This window comes from Meles meles, chromosome 2 (genome assembly GCF_922984935.1).
Source record: "Meles meles chromosome 2, mMelMel3.1 paternal haplotype, whole genome shotgun sequence".
NCBI classification, from domain to species: Eukaryota; Metazoa; Chordata; class Mammalia; order Carnivora; family Mustelidae; genus Meles; species Meles meles.
The window spans coordinates 110,741,900-110,758,949 of NC_060067.1; the positions used below are offsets into that span (position 1 = coordinate 110,741,900).

The 17,050-nt window shown below is 44.2% G+C and overlaps 1 protein-coding gene across 2 annotated transcripts in view; it reads left to right on the forward strand.

Moving 5' to 3' along the window:
- Nucleotides 1-12,872: 12,872 nt before the first annotated feature.
- TSPAN5 (tetraspanin 5) overlaps nt 12,873-17,050 on the forward strand; it is a 176,058-nt gene continuing 171,880 nt past the window's right edge. For both annotated transcript variants that reach the window (XM_045997273.1, XM_045997275.1), the window contains exon 1: nt 12,873-13,350. In XM_045997273.1, the coding sequence (XP_045853229.1) occupies nt 13,270-13,350 (81 nt within the window). In that variant the 5' untranslated portion in view covers nt 12,873-13,269. The remainder of the gene's footprint in view (nt 13,351-17,050) is intronic.

A 17,050-nucleotide genomic window follows, 5' to 3' on the forward strand; every position in this document is an offset into this window, starting at 1 on the left:
CATGCCCACACACACGCATACACACATGTACACAAAACAAAGCTGGAAGAGCTGAAAAAGCTCCATCCTCACGTCTGTTGACCCAGAATCCTCAGACGTGAAGCCCAGTGGTTGCACAAGGTAGTTCTGTTGGGCAGCCAGAGCGGAGAACCACTGGGGCAGGGGCAAAAGTTGGCCTCGAGAAGGGAGAAGGAAAATACTGTCACTCTCTTTCCTAATCTGGAAGAGAGGTGCACTCTCAGGATTTCCCTTCAAATCTCCTCTTTCATGTCCCTCAAGTGTGTCTTCATTTTGCAGATTCTATCAACATCTAGTTAACACTTTGAGATCTTCTAAGATCGCCATAGCAGGCATTTATCCCTGTTCTTAAACGTGAAAGAATCAAAGGGTTTGAGGACTGAAAGAAAACTGTTGTTTTGTTTAGGGAGCTGCAGACTGTCTTCAGTAGGGGATATGCTGCAGAAAATGAAATTCCGAATGAAACCCCAACGTGTAAACTGATAAAAGTAATAGTGTTTGGAGACAGCCGCAGCCTGGAACCCACTTACTCTCCCACTTGCCCCCAGCAGGGACCTGGGAGAGTTCTTCCCACATGGAGTAGCCACGTAATTGAGAAAAGGTGGCAGCTGAGTTAGGGTAGATCTCCTCTGTCGTTAAACAGTTTTCCCTGCTTTCCAGGGTGTAGCCTCCCCGGCTAACTGGCTAACGCCTCCTGAAACCTCCCCCTCCCATTCCAACAGAGAAAAGCATGCAGGGAGTTAAAGTACTCAGAGCAGCTTTGGTACAAGGTTAAGTGAGGGAAAAGCCGGCACCTCCCGGCTGCCCTGAATTATGTGGTTTATCTGGAGGGATCTCATTTATCCAAGCTGCTCTAGTTTCAGCTCTCTCTGGCGATTCCGAGTGGCCTGTGCAATCGTTATCTGGCTAACTCAGGGAGATAAAAAGCCTTGTTAGTTTTAAAGGGAAAGTTTCAGTGATTGAAATTTTATCAGCAGGGATAAGCATGGACACATTTTTTTTTCTTACACGTATCTGAGGAAAAAGGAACGAGAACTAAGGAATTGCAATTGAAAAGGAGAATTGCGAAGTGTCTGTGTATTTTTGTGACTGGCAGAAGAGGCTGCCTTGGGGGCATTATTTGGCCTCTCATATACTTACTAATTATCCCAAAGCCATCTCCAGGCTGCCACCAGGCTCCTGGGGAAATGTTTGTCGCCAGGGAGGGAGCTACAACTTCTAAAGAGCTAAGATATAATTTTTTTTTAAAGATTTTATTTATTTATTTGACAGAGAGAGACACAGAGAGAGGGAACACAAGCAGGAGGAGGGAGAGTGGGAGAAGCAGGCTTCCCACTGAGCAGGGAGCTCAATGCAGGGCTCGGTCCCAGCACCCTGGGATCATGTCCTGAGCCAAAGGCAGCTGCTTAATGACTGAGCCACCCAGGTGCCCTAAAGGGCAAAGATACATTTTTGACTAGAGTAAACTCTGAATTCCTGTGTCTTTTTAAAAATGTCCTCAGAAACTTGAAGCTTTCTTCCCAAATAATTGCATCTAAGAGGTTTAACTGTCCTACTTATATTAAGGCTGTTTATTTGTACAAAGTGTCTTTGCTGAGTTGAGTTGCTAATATTTGATTGTATACTCTTGCCTTTAGATGGGATCAGGAAAAGTCAGTCCGTTTCTCCATTAGTATGCAGGAACATATTCAATCACAGAAGATCGAATTCATCTCTTGAAGGAAACTTGGAGCATGATTTTCCTTTTCTTAATGCTATGTGATTCTACAGGCTACCATGTAACTCACCACTTCTTGTTCAAGTCTTAGAGAAAGAGCGGTTGTTGTCTCTAAATCATCTCCCAGTTCCCTGCAAGAATATGCATATCTTTCATTTCTGGCATCATTGCAAATTTTCTTTATCAATATTGTAAGGAAGGGCCTGGGCTTTGTGTCGGTGGGGGAGACTGTGCTCTAACTACATCCGTCTTTAATTTATGGTAAGTCAGCAGCAAAACTGACAGGATGGAATGTTGTCCCCAGCTGTGGGAAACTCACATAGATAACTACAGTTCACAGGCACCCTGCTTTGTATGGCCCCCCGTCACAGGTGCTTATCTTAGTATCTAGCTGTAGCTCAGAGCCCACCTCACATGCATTCACATAGTGGTGCTAAAAAAATAAATTGGAAGTTCAATAAATGAATAATTCAGCTAACACATGCAGTTTTTAATATCTGAAAAATTCATGCTGTTTACATTTTTCTCCCTCAATCTCCCCCCTTCTTCCTTTGATTTATATCAGCAGCCAAAGCAGCTGTGGATGGAAACACATATGTATTAATTTCCTGATCCCAGCCTTTGCTTCTCCTCCTCCCTCCCGCCTCTGCCTTTGGCCACTCCTCATCCTTCCAACTTCTGAGACCTCTAGGTTGGTGGCTGGTCATTCAGCGTTGTTGTGTTGAGAAGGAATTCCCCCAGCTTTGCATTTTGTCCTGGAGGCTGCGGCTAAAGGTATATAATCATGATGATGACAACATGCCTTGGATTTACAAAGACTTCTCAGTGTACAAAGGCCACCTACCTTCATTGTCCTTGAGGATGATGAGGCTTGAACCCATGCATGGCAACACATGCTGCCACCCTTCTCTCCCCAGTCCCCCAACTGGGAGACTCAAGGAACACTCTGAAGAAGGTATTGAACTCAGTATTTCCCAAAACTCCCTGGTGAAGGGCATCACCTGGGCACTTGTTAAAAATTCAGATTCCTGGACCCCAAATAGATCTCCTAAATACGATCATCTACGGAAATGGCCTGGACATCTGTGTCTAGACGAACAGCCCTAGATGATTCTTAACACCAGGCAAAGCTAGAGAACACTGCTGTAGAAAGATTTCTTTTGTTCTCAATGGCTCCGTGCCAGCAGTCCCAGGAGGACCCAGTGACCAAGGTGCTAGGCGTTTCTGTCGTGGCAGGTTTATAGCACCAGAGTTAGAGCAGTAGTGAGGTGCTGGAGTTTCCACCAGGGCTCCGTTCTTGGTCCTGGAGTGGTGATCCAGATGGTGGTGAGTCCCGAGGGACCGTCGAGTTAAGAGAAAGGGACAGGTGTCTCTTTGACCCTGTCTTGGGGTGTTCGGTCTGACTTCGGTTTGCAGTTTGGCTGTGTTCTTTCTCCCAGGGTGGTTGCCTGGTCTATTCATGTAACAGTAAACAGGGTCGTCCCTCTACTTCATGAAACATCTTCCCTGTTCCAGACAAGGTCTTGGAGAGAAGAAGGTGGGGTTGGGCCAGCGGGAGCAGGTAGAAACTGAAGTTTGCAAGTGGTCTCTGGGGTTGTAAAGTCAGCAAGGTGCTAGAATTCAACATACAGTGCTCTGGCTAATCCTAATTAATCATACTGAGGGACTGTAGTTCCTGTTCTGGACCTCAAACTTGAGTTTTCCTTGGCGATATTAGGTGTTTGTAGGGCAAACTTGAACACAACATTTTAGATTTTCAAGAATCTTGTGACTTTTTGATTTTTAGAGGATAAACAATCATTGAATTGAAACAAAACAAAAGTTAGCTTTTAGTTATCTATCGTTGCTGTGTATTTTATGCCTAATAACTTAATTATGTCACTCAGAAATTGATGAGTTTGAAGAAACACGGAAAATTACATTGGCTGTGGCTGTGAATCTAGGGATGTGAAGATGCTGGATTTATGTATGTTAATTTGATTCATATGCAAGTCAAAACACGCATATTTTTAATCAGCAGATGGTTTAATATGCTTTCCACACTTGCAAAAAATGAAAAGTACTGCAAGCTATTTTTTGCCTTGTCATTCATCCTGTCAACAGTATTTATTATGAACCTAGTGAATGTGGTGCATTTGGGTACACAGCAGAGTTACAAACACAGTATAAAATATGCCTCTTCTGTCGAAGAAGAGTGGATAAACTTGAACACAGATTTTTATTTTATGCTTTGACGAGTACTTCTCTAAGATTGAATGTGTCATGTGAACTTTATGGCTCAAGTAAGATCTCCTACGTATTTGAATTTTAGAGCGGCTTTATAGCTATTTTTTGTTTGACCTTCCATGGCCATTTTTACTACAGTTATTAAGTCATTCATTTACTTATATAGGAAATAGTATCGTGCAGCCAGCATGTGTAGCCAGGCGACATACTGCAAAGGAATCTATCTATTCCTGCCTTCAACAGATCTATAGTCTAATAGAAAAGGTAGCTGATGGGAAGCCTGGTTGGCTCAGTTTCTGACTCTGGATTTTAGCTCAGGTCAGAATCTTATGGTCGGGGAATGGAGCCCCGAATGGAGCTCTGAGCACAGTGGGGCGTCTACTTGAGATTCTCTCTCTCTCCCTCTCCCTCTGCCCTTCCTCCCCACCCCATGCATGCATTCATGTGGCTGTCTCTCTCCCTTAAGAGAAAAAAAGGAAAGGAAAAGAAAAGAAAAGAAAAAAGAAAAATGTGAGTAAAGATAGTTGAACTATTGAAATGAAAACTCAAGTTGTCAGGTTAGAGGGTAGCTGTGCTCTCAACCGCACATCCCCAACTCACCTCACGTGTGCTGGATTCTCACAGGAGGCTTGAGAAGGCCAGTGATCCCCTGGAAGGAAAAGATACAGGTGGCTTTGATTGTGCATGAGAGAGGAACCCCAGCTTCCTGCTACTTCTTTCTGGAGAGTGCTGCTGCTCTCAAGTTTTCAAGTTTACTAGGGAAGCTCCTTGTTTAAAGGAATGCTTGGGTAAATCGCTCGGTAAGATAGATACTTTTATATGCAATTGTCTCTTAATTAATTTTTCCACTTCTATTAGATTTCCTAAAGTGAGGGCACATATAACATATAATGGACTTAGAATGCATATGCTGGACATTTAATTTTGATCATATTTAGACCGGTGAGAGCAACTTACCCTTTCAATATTTTGAACTAGTCCTCAATTTATTTAAGTGTAGATTTTTGTTGTGGTAAAATATACATAACATAGAGTTTACCATTTTAACCATTTTTAAGTGTACAGTTTGGTGGCATCAAGTATTCATACATCTGTGCAACCATCCCCACTCTCCATTTCCAGAACTTTTTCATCATCCCAAACAGAAGCTTTACCTGGTAAACAATAACTCCCCACTTCCTTTGTCCTGGTAACCTCTACGTTTGCCCATTCTAGGTACTGCATATAAGTGAAATCATGAAATATATGCCCATTTGTGTCTGGCTTATTTCACGTAACATCAGCCATGTTGTAGCCTGGACCAGAATGTTATTCCTTTTCAAGGCTGAATAATATTCCAATGAATACATAGGCCATATTGTTTATACATTTCTTTGCTCATGGACACATGGTTATTTTTACCTTTTTGCTCTTGGGTTGCTATGAGCATTGGTATACACATATCTGTTTGGGCCCCTGCTTTCAATTCTTTTGGGTATATAGATAGCTAGCAGGAGAATTACTGAATCATATGGTAATTCTGTCTTGAGGAACTGCCAAACTGTTTTCCACAGCAGCTGTACCATGTGGTCAAGTATGACTTTAAAAACTTACTCATTCAGAGTCTTGACCTCATTCAAATAAATTATTCGGATATGGGACATTCAGTCTTGATTAACTTAACTAGTTTTTGTTCCTAGCAATTTTATCTTAGTGCTACTACTACAGAAAAGAAAGAAAAAGAAAAGAAACAGTAGATCTGGAAGAGGCTTGTATTCATGGTCTGTACCATATGGAATTACGGCACTTAATCCACTCTGACCTGAGTTCTTTTTTTTTTTTTTTTTTTTAGATTTTATTTGTTTATTTGACACAGAGGGAGAGAGGGGGAGAAAGAGAGAGAGGCAGAGAGGGAGAAGCAGACTCCCCGCTGAGGAGGAAGCTCGATGTGGGGCTTGCTCCCAGGACGCTGGGATCATGACCCAAGCTGAAGGCAGCCACTTACCTGACTGAGCCACCCAGGCGCCCTTAACCTGAGTTCTTACCTCTGTTTGTCTATTTCTTCCAGGTGTACTTTAGTTGCCATGTGCTTTAACAGGAGATGCGCTCAATAAATATTTGTGGTTGAATCAATTGATCGTGCATAATAAAACCTAAATAGATATCTGATGAATCTGCTAGTATCTGTTTCCTGTTTCTGAACATTAAGTTCCATGTTCCACCCATTATAGATTCACTTCATAGGGGTGTCTCACAGAAGCAGTTTTTAGAAGCGAAGAAAAACCTGAATGGTGAAAGAGGCAATTACTGGATATGCATGCCTAGCGTTAGATGGGGACAGATTTCTTAAGGAGTTGAATTATGCTTAACTGCAAAGTAATTTGATCTGGTGATGGATGGAAGGGTGAGGTTGGTTTTGTGTGATGGGAATGGCCTTTTGAGATCCTTTGGCATTGGGAGTAACTTAGAAATGTAAGGGAACATGAAAACATGTTTGCCTTGCAAGAATGGAAACACAGACTGATGCGTGGTAGAAAAGGAAAACACTCAAGGGCTAGAGATACGGGGTGATGAGGTTAGAATCTTGACTGAAAAACCACAGCCTGGAAATTGAGATGGCCTTGCCTCTGTGCTGAGAGAGGATTTCTTGGCACTATTTTTGGGCGCTGGAAATGGAAGATATAATAGGTTTGCGTTTTTTCTCTGCAGAATGAGATCAATCATATAAAAATATTTGTTAATGAAGAAAATATATCAAAATATTGACAATAGTTTTCCTTGGAAATGTTGTCATGAGTGAGTCTTTAAAAATGTTTTCTGTGTTTTCTAAATATTGTGTAATAAGAATGTTATTTTTGAAATCAGAAGTTGACGTTTTTCTCTGAAAAGTTCAGTTTTAAGAGGTTACAGAGTATTATTAAGACTTTTTTGGGTCTAAGCCATAGAAATGAGCAATGACTAATTTAATCAGAAAGAAAATTTCCTGGAAAGAAAGAAATTAGCTATGGGAGGAGAGGGAGGGTGGAAGAAGCAGGAAGATCCCAAAGGTCTGAAGGACTTCCTGGGTTCATGTCCATGCATTCCAGGTGGTTTAGCGTCCCCAAATGTAGCTTCCTCATACTTGCTCCCTCTGAAGGTGAAGGAAGGGCGTGGCACCTTGATTCACAGGCTTAAGCGACTATTTCCAAAGCAGGAGGAAATTGAGGTGGTATTTGCAAAAGAAAGAATCAAATTGATACCTGTTCTGTCATGTTTTGTAAAAGAATCTAACTGTACAAGCAGTTATTACTTGATTTTAAAAAGTGAAACAATTTTGTTCTACATATACTTGTTTAATTACATTTTTGAGACAAATGTACTTTCTTTTTCCATCTTCCTGGGGCTCTGAAAGCTAATCTTCTTTAATGGTACGTGTGGGTATAGGGTGAGAGGGGCGTAGGGCTGGTACTGTTCCTGGGGGTGCAATTGTTCACAGAAAAATATAACATTTTAATTTAATGTAACAGTTTCAACCAAAGCAGGCACAACAGTTAATCCATTAAGTATAATGAGAATATGTGTTAATTTTCTATTATGGCTCATTAAAAAAAGTTTTAAGTTGACTTCATTTCACGATGGATTTAAGGTGGGATGACTCATTGTCTAATCAAGATTCTTTGATTTTCAAATGTGAGGAGCCCATTTCCATCAAGCTAAAGCCAAAATGGGATGAGATGGAAGGATTCTATCTAAAAAAATCTCATAAACCTCAAACACAAGATCCACTTGAAGAACTCCAGAAGTAGAAAAGCCTTTAGCAGGGCTGGAAGCCTTTCAGAGGACAAAATGCACAACTAATCACATGGCCCACGCCCTCCGAGACTGCTGTTTCTCTCAGTGTTTATGCTTCCTTCCTCTTTCTGCAGACAGAGAGAGAGAAAGAGAGAGAGTTTGGCTTCCTCCCTCCAACTCTCCTAAAAACATCACCACCATTTCAGTCACATGAAGGGATTGTTACAGAAGGAGACAGACTCTCAGGCAAGCCAGGCCGGATCTATAGGGTCCCATCCACTGTGAAGTCCAAACATGGCTGGAGGTGGGGAAGTGCTTTGTGGTTGAGAAAGGCTGAGAGAAAGGTTGTGCCGTCTGTTATTTAAGAGAGACAGGAAAAGTTGGGGAAGAGAGGAGAGGGGAGGGAAAAATAGAAAATGAGTGTTATGAGGGAAATATGGAAAGGCTGGAGGTGATTTAGGAAGAAAAAATCCAAGGGCAGGAGAGAAGCTCAGAGGAGAGTGTTAAAGTCAGGGTACTCTCGGCTGCCTGAAACTGAAAACCCCTCTGACAGGGCCGTAACCAAGCAAGTCTCTCCTATGACAGGAAGTCCTGAGGTAGGCTTAAGTCAGCCATGCCACAATGTCATGAAGGCCTAGGTTCTCCTCAGTTTTTCTCACTCTGCGATCCTTGTACAGTCTTTACTGTTAGGCTATATGTGAACCAGGTGTTGTATCCAAACACAATTAAATCCAAGGCCAAAAAGACACCATCTCTTAGATGTGAGGGACCTCTCAGCAGATTCTCCTCCTGTCTCATTGGCCAGAATTGTGACACAGCCCATTTCTGAACCAAACACTGGCAAGAACCAAGTTTGGCTTAGAAGGTCAAGATACCCCTTGGAGCCTAGCGGGGTCCTGGTCTTTCTGGAGCATATGAATGTTGAAAGAAGGGGACACTGGAACACTACTCAGGTTCTGAGAGGAAGGAGGCAATGGGTGAGGGGAGGTAACCAGCAGTGCTGACTGCATGGAAGGAAAAGAAAGGACTAGAGGAGCAGAGAAACAGAGTAAAAAGAGAAAGAGGAGGGAGGCAGAAAGGTGGGCCGAAGAGTAAAACAGACAAGCTCATTAAATCTGGTGTCTTAATCTGATAAAATGTTGTTGTCCTATCTTGCTGTTCAGCTATACAACTATTAGAAGAACATGCTTTACTTGTTCTGCCATTTGAAAGGCTGATGAACATTTTGGTAATGAAACGTATTAACCATTTTTCAACTTCAGAATTACAGAAGAGATGGCCATAGCAGTCTCTGGGGAGAAAATTTTTCTCTTTCTTTTCTTAAGATAGATCAACATTTATTGAGATGTGAAAAAGTTGTGATGAAATAAATACAATGATTACTCAGTTGTTTAGTCTTTATTTAGTTATTTATTTAAAGATTTTATTTATTTATTTGTCAGATAGAGCAAGCAAGCACACAAGCAGGCAGAGTGGCAGGCAGAAGCCAAGAGAGAAGCAGGCTCCCCACTGAGCAAGGAGCCTGATGTGGGACTCCATCCCTGCACCCTCCCAGGGATCAGCCCATTATGTGGGCTGAAGGCAGTGGCTTAAGCCACTGAGCCACCCAGGCGTCCCTGTTTAGTCTTTATTTATAATTTTATCTTTGCAATTATAAAAGCAAAACATTAAGAAAAGTTAGAAACCAGAAACATGAAAGCAAAATCACACAACCACACAACACATGACAATCCCACAGCCACATCTGTTATTCGGTGAGAGCTGACTCCTAACTTATTTCATCTAATTACATAAAATTTCATAAAGTCATTGATTTTTCAAAACAGTTATATCATGTACATTGTACACATTTCAAAAACAAACAAAAGGGTTTATTAAAAAAATAAAGCAAGCCTCTTTGCCAAAGCATCTTTCGGTTTTCCAGTCTGCTCCCCAATCCCATTCCTAACATCTATTAGCAGTTTCTGAGTTTCTTTTATTTTCTTCCCTAGATAACCTACCCATTAACAAGGAAATACATGTATATACAAATCTTCCAGTCTCCTTTTCCAACATTTTTTTAAACAAAATGGTAGCCTACTGTGCATGCTGTTTTGCACCTTTTTTCATGTAACATTTCTTTGAGAGAATTCCATATACAGTGCCCTTGAAATTAAACATAATGTATTCACATTGCCACATCCTCTTTATAATCATCATCCCTAATGGTTGTAAAAGGTTTGAGAAAATGATTCATCCATTTATTTAAAAAATATTTATCAAGCACCTGCCACATTAACAAGGCGCTAGTGATTCTAAGATTAAAAGGAGATGGGGCACACCCTTGAAGGAGTCACAGCAGAGTGGAGGAGACAGGCAAGGAAACAAGTAATTACAGGTAGTTTCCCAGTGCAAAATGCAAGAATGTAGGAGGTGTTGAGGGAACAAAAGGAACCTTGAAAATGCTGGATGGGTGAAACAGGTGAAGGGGATCAGAGCACACTTAACCGGTGATGAGCACTGAATCATGTATAGAGTTGTTCAATCACTTATTACACACCTGAAGCTAATAGAACACTGTATGTTAACTGTACCGGAGTTTAAAAAAAGTATTGAGTATGAATAAGAGGAGTCAGCTCGTAGACAAAGGGCAAGGAGAGCGCTTTAGGCAGTGAAAGCAATGCCTCAGTGCACAGGCAGAGAAAAATGAGGCGATAGTGTGGTCCCCATCCAGGTGACTGCATGTATAGTCCCTGCTCCAGGATCTTTAAGCTGCGGCCAAATCTTCGATAAAAATAATGGTATGATGTACAAATTGCAGTATGTAACTTTTCCCACATTTTGGAGTATTTCTTTGGCTAGATTCCCAGAAGTGGGACTGCTGAGTCAAAATGTAGGCACACCCTGACCTAGGACACAGAGCCAAAATGCTTTCCGAATGGATGGCATACTTTCAAAACGACACCTGCAATGAGTGGGGAAGCCAGTGCTCCTTATCTTCATACCTTTATCATTAATTTGTTTTAATATCTATTTCTTTGGTTACTGGTCAGGTCAGTCATATCCACATCACTTCCTTCTCTTGCTTCTATGTTGAGAAATACTTCTAGTTAGAGGTTTAACAAATACCGTTTTCTTGTGTTACTGTGTGTAATTCATAAATACCCCTAGAACTTACTTTAGACATATGAAATGGGAATTCAACTAGATCCTCCCCACCTCCCGCATAACTGATGAGTTATCTGAACTTTTCCTTCTCCGTTGATTTTTATTTCAAAGATAAATCCTGCTTAAAGATCAACTCAGTCATTTGGATCTAACTGCATCTAATTTCCAGTCCTTTTCTGGATTGCGTCACCTTTGCTTAAGGCAGACCTTTCCTCTGACTTACCCAGGAATCTGTAGGGACTGTTCTATTTATACAAAGCAAGATTTACAATATGGCCGGAATAGGTTTAGGTAAATCTTTTATGTCCTTTCCTGATTGTAGGGAATGGCAGATCTTTTAAGCCTACTAGACTGGTGGTTAGTGTGCTGTGTGCTTTGGGTGGGTGGAGGGCACTTTGTTGGGGGGGGGGGGGGAGTGGTTCTATCATCCAAAGGGCAGAAATCCTTGTTAGCCAGTATCATAGTTCTGTGATATTGAACGGAGAGGATCTCCTGACGCTTCTACCTCTGTGGGTCCCCCGGGACCTCAATATAGCTTCCATCCCTCTCAAGGCCAAGCCTATCTCAATGGGTGGTGGTTTATTGCAAGAAAAAGTAATTTCTCACCCCTCCAAAGCTGGATTATAGGCTGTCAACTAGCTAGCTTATTTTTTGAGAAAAGTGAGAGGTGGGTAACCAGAGAAACCCTATGCAAAAAGGTTCTCAAACGTAAGCGTACGAAGTATCATCTGGGGAACTTAGGAAACGCGCACATTTCTGTGTCGGGTTCCAGGTTACAGGGGTGGTGCTGGAAAATTTTCCTGATCTCAACTCTTTCTGAAGCCTGGAAACAAACAAACAAACAAAAACCCACCCCATAGGCATTTACACAGAGTTCTGAGCTGTTCATTCTTCTACCATGAGATACTGGTACCCGCTCTCCAACACCTCTGAAAATGCTTCTAGGAGAAGGTCCGGTATGCAACCAATGGGCACACGTTCTCAGGTAGCGCTCCCAAAGAGTTTCCAGCCACTTGTTCTATCCTTCCCCAGAGGTCAAAGCTTAATGGTTTATGATGTATAATACTAATTCCGACTTCCCAAAAGACCGCCTGGAAATTCTTCTGAATTGCTTCTTAGAGTTAGGAACCAGTCAAGGTCTTCGGCACTATTTCGTCTCGAGGGGCATTTGCTGTTTGTTAACGCAACAGACCCTAGGGCGAGGATTGTATCCGGGCCGGAACTCCTTTGAGCCATCTCTCTTTCCTCGTCCGCATTTCTGGGATGCAGCTCATTTTTCCGGCAGGTGGGGAGGTTGGGCTGGAGCCACACTTGGATTCCCGAGACGTTCCTTTGCAACCCTCCCAATCGGCTCCCCCCGTTTCCCAGCTCTCTTTACCTCCCTCCTCCCCAACATCCCACCTTCCCTCTTTGCTCCCAGCAAAGTCTACGACCCCTTTCCGCTCCCGCCCAGTGGCCGCGCGTCTTCTCCTCTAACTATTCCATAGTGGAGGAGGGGGCGTGAGCGCGGTTACACCCGGAAGGGAGCTCGGCCGGGGACGGGGGGCTCGCGGGATCCGCACTCACCCAGCCCTCTCTCCACGGAGCGACCCTCTCCCCCGCGTCCCTCCCGAGACAGTCTGCCGCAGCGGGTGGTGGAGAGGGACCCGCTGCTCATCAATCGCGGTCACTTCGGCGGCGGCTCCCAATCCGCTTGCTCCCCGGGCGCTCTTCCTCTTCCCTTCCGTCCGTCACCCACCCCACCTACCTTGCTGCAGCGCTCGGGGGTCGACCGCGCTCCGGGCTGGTCGGAGAAGGGGCGGGGAGAAAGGGAGCGGGAGGGGCGAAGAGCTGTAGCAGGAGGAGGCGGTGCGGCTACGTGGTACCGCGGCAGCCCCGGAGCGCCTGAGCTCGTGCGCGCGCGCGCGTCTCGCCGAGGATCGGGCGGTGGGCGGAGCTGCGGGCGGAGGAGCCGCGCGCCGGGCGGGCGGAGCGAGCGGCGGGCGGAGCGAGGGGTGGGAGGGCGCGCGAGCCGGCGGGCGGGCGAAGGAGTAGCGTCTTTAGCAGCATCTGCCGCGGTCGCGTTTGCCCGAAGCTCAGAGGCCGACGGACGGACATATCGCTGGGCGGACAGACGCGGGCTCTCGCCTTAGGCTCGGGGCCAGCTTCGGCGAGGCTCGGGGCTTGCAGCGCGCGGCTTCTCCGCCAGCTCACGGCCACCCCGGCTCCGGCGGCCTCGACGCGCAGGGGACTGGAGGTGCGGGAGCCACTCTCCACCGGTCGGTCCCCGCGCGGCTCTCAGCCCCGGCCGCCGCGGCGCGGCCCGGAGCTGCGTCCCCGATCCGCTGCTTCCCTCCGGGCTACTCTGAGCAACGGTGCTCCCGGGCTCCAAACTCGGGCTGCCGGGGCAAGTGTCTTCATGAACCCAGAGGATGTCCGGGAAGCACTACAAGGGTCCTGAAGTCAGTTGTTGCATCAAATACTTCATATTTGGCTTCAATGTCATATTCTGGGTAAGTTGGAGCGCTTCTGGGGTTTCAACTATTGTGGCCGATCGATCCGCGACGATTTCCCCCCACGTTGCTTGCTGCTTTTACTTTTCGCAGCCCCTCGGGCGCTTGCCTGAGCTTGGCGAGGCATTTGCCTTCCGCCTTTCCAGCTTGCGCGTTGGAGAGAGAAACATTTAATCCTTCCTAGGAGTGCGAAGAGGTAAAAGAAAAACCGAGCCGGAAAGGGGGCACCCAGGCCTTGGGGCGGCTTTTTAAGGGGCGAATTGCAGGGATGCAGATGAAAGAAAGGGCTCGGCAGTTTGAGAAATGAGCAACCACACGAATTAGATTTGCTCCCGGTGGGATATGGATGTTGGGCAGAGCGTGGTGTCATAATAGGGAAGGCTAATCGGGCAGAGCCGACCCTGAGGTCCACCTTCTAACAAGCATCTGATTGGACGAGGGCTTGGCTCCGTGTTGCCGCGGCTGGTCTGTGCCATGCTCAGCGTGTATCTTCTTGCACCATCTCGGGCTTTGTGTAGGATGCAGATGCGGTGGTATATGGTTCTGTAATGTACACGTAAATAACGCTTCCTGCGAGCTCTTCCCCTTCAGCTGGAAGGCGCTCGTTTTGCATAATGGACTGGTCAGTGGGCGTTTGGGGTGGAGGGTTTTATTTCCATGTATATATTATTGTCCGGATAATAACAAGTCACCATCAACATGTTTCAGTGTGTTCGTGCCTCACATCCTCCTTTTCTAAGGAGTGAAACAGAGCCGGCCGTTTTGGGGGAAACCTTGGAGCAATGCAAAGAGATTGTGTGAGACATGTTTTATTGGGGATACGAGAGAGCGAATGCTTGAACGCAAGATTCAAACCACGCTCTGGCTTTGCTGGCATCACTGTGTGCTGGGCACCTATTGTAATTAGGCTGGGATGCCTACTCTTTTGTTTTGTTTGGATTCTTTTCCTTGATCTCACAAACGTGTTCAGCAACCAGACAAAGAGTTCACTAGGGCAAGGGGGGGAGACAGTGGTTCAAAGATTGTGTTATTCCTACCCACCCCTTCTCATCCCATCTCCTTCCTTAGTGGTCATTTCCCCCACCCCCATGCAAAGTAAAGATGGTGGCTGTCTGGGGGTGTTCTCCAAGTTGCTATTCAGTGTAGGTTCATGTATGAGATAAACAATCATCCAGCCATCGATCAGTAATAATGCACAGCAGCGGGAATACAGGGCGTGTTTATTTTGATTCTTCTTAATTTTAGTCATTTCCTGCAAACACATACATGTATGAGAATAGTTATCAACACAGCTCTTCATGTATTTTTTTTTCCTATGCACATTTACCAAGCTATTTAAAAATTTTTTTTTCTATTTTCTGTTCAAGTATCTTGTGTTGGTTTGCATGTTTTGCAAAAGGAAATGGAAAGGTTTGGAGACCACTTTCTGTGTCAGAATGTCATCTGTCCTCAAGACTCATAAAGAGAATGGGGGGGCAGAGAACACTACTAAATATTATATATAGAAATTTACAGGCAGGGTTTTTTTGTTCATTTGCCTGTTTTGTTTTTTTTTTCCCAGAGATTCTACCTGATTCCTGTGAGCGGTCACCCCCTTCCTGCAATCAAACACTGCTACAGTGATAGGAAGAATAAATTATTTTCTTTCTTTGCTTCTCTTTTTTTCACCTTTGCTGAAAATGTTAAAAAGTGGTTGGTAGTCACATTTCTGAGGGGGGTATTTTGATTTTATTGGAACTTGAAACTTTGTGACTTCAGGAGTTGGGGACTCCTGAACTGGGACTGGACTTTGTTGAGGTGGTGAGTCTAGGCCTCTTGATTCTACTTGAACACTTGGAAAAGTTGCACATTTCAGCTACCAGGCAACAAAAAGCACCCAGGGGCTTTCTATGCAGTTTCATAGCAGGAGGTGGAAAAGAAAGAAAGGGATTTGGGCCTGTTTTCCTGACAGTTTGGTATAATTTTGTATGGTGTACAGAGGAAAATTTAGTATTTTCTGTGGATTAGGTTGTGGCAAAACCCTTAGAATTGCAGAGGGCATTAAAGAATTGTGGAATGCTTGCAGAGAGAATTCTGGAATAGAGCTGCATCTTGTCTGATTTTGAAGATCTTCATCTCTTGGGGGGAGTTTTATGGGAAGCCTGAAAGGAGACCTAAGCTGTAGAACTACAAAAGCTGCCCCAGGCAGAATTGTTAAGTAGAAGCCTTCGTTCTAAGAATCTCCTCTTACTCTGCTTCCTACACACCTTCTCCTTCCTTTCTGTGCCTAATGCTTTGCTCCCTGATGCTCCCCCCACCCCCCCACCCCCACCAGTGCCTTTCCTGTCCTGCTGTATGTATGATTTAAATCTCCCAGTTTGTCAGTACCATGGTTTTTAGTCAGAATCAGCAGGATGGTAACCCTGACATTCGATGGAAATAATTCAGACTAAGGTGTTAATGACTGAAGAGCTGGGGTCAGTAACTTGGCAAATGCTTCTGTACAGTTGCATAGCTTTGCCCAATACAGAATCACATCCTGCCAGAAATAGCAGATTCAATGGTACTCTTTACACTGGTATGAAGAAGAGATTGATAACAGACCATGGTTTCCTAATCTTTCATTGTCACACGGTGAGACGCTGGAAGAAATTTGAAGTACATTGAGGACCCTTGGAGGTAGAGTTCTGGTAAAATAAAATTGAACATATGATAGCACCTGCACTGCGAGTTTGGTTCTCTCGCTGTTGAGTAATTTGACTCCTTGCTAGTCAGTTAACCACCATGGGCCTCAGTTTCTCAGCGTTTAAAATAAAGGAGTTGGATGAGTTGTAAGTTTCTTTCTAGTGCTGGCAGAGGAAGTGTCTGTCGAGTTCCAATAGGCTAGGGAGGAATAATAACGAGATAGGCACTATATAAAATGAAAATAGCATATATTGGGACACTTGTTAAATTAGACTTTTTCTGTTACTGAGACTTGTCTGAAGATCAATTTTCTTCATATTTTTCCCCTCAAAGATCCTTTCATAGAACATGCACACACACACACACACACACGCGTGCACACACACACACACACACACACACACATCTTTCCCTAATTTCTTCTTGGCTTGTTCACTTACTGGTATACTCTGCATTCTTCCCTGTCCCCACTGTGAATCTCAAATGTGGTCCTGTGAGTCATTAAATATATTTTTATTATTAGAGTACAGTTTTGTGTGTAAAAGACGAATCCTTTTATATAACAGTTGTAACGATATTCTGAGTAACAAAGTCAACATCTTGTACAGATTCCTTTCTCATTAGTTATCACAGGGTGGTGGGGAAAATCTCATTTTCCCTATTTAATATTGGAAGAACTCAAGCCAGAAGGGAATTGATTTTATTGAGGGTGTTACCATATTTGGACATTTCTTGGAAAACCCTTAGGCTGCTTTGAGGTGGGTAAGGGGGGAGAAGGGGAGTTTTGTTTTCAAGTCACTTCTTTTGGGTCTTGAACCCCCACATCCCATCACCCACCATTAGTAGATGTTTTTCTCTGGGCTCTTTGGGATTTTGGTTCTAATTCTTAAGTGTTCGGAGGCCAGTAAATTGATCTCATTCTGGTGTTGATCTGTTACTGTATAACAATCAACCCCAACACTTAGTGGTTTAAAACAAAACTTCCTTATTGTATCTCACATTTGAGATTTGACCAGGCTTATCTGGGCAATGGCAC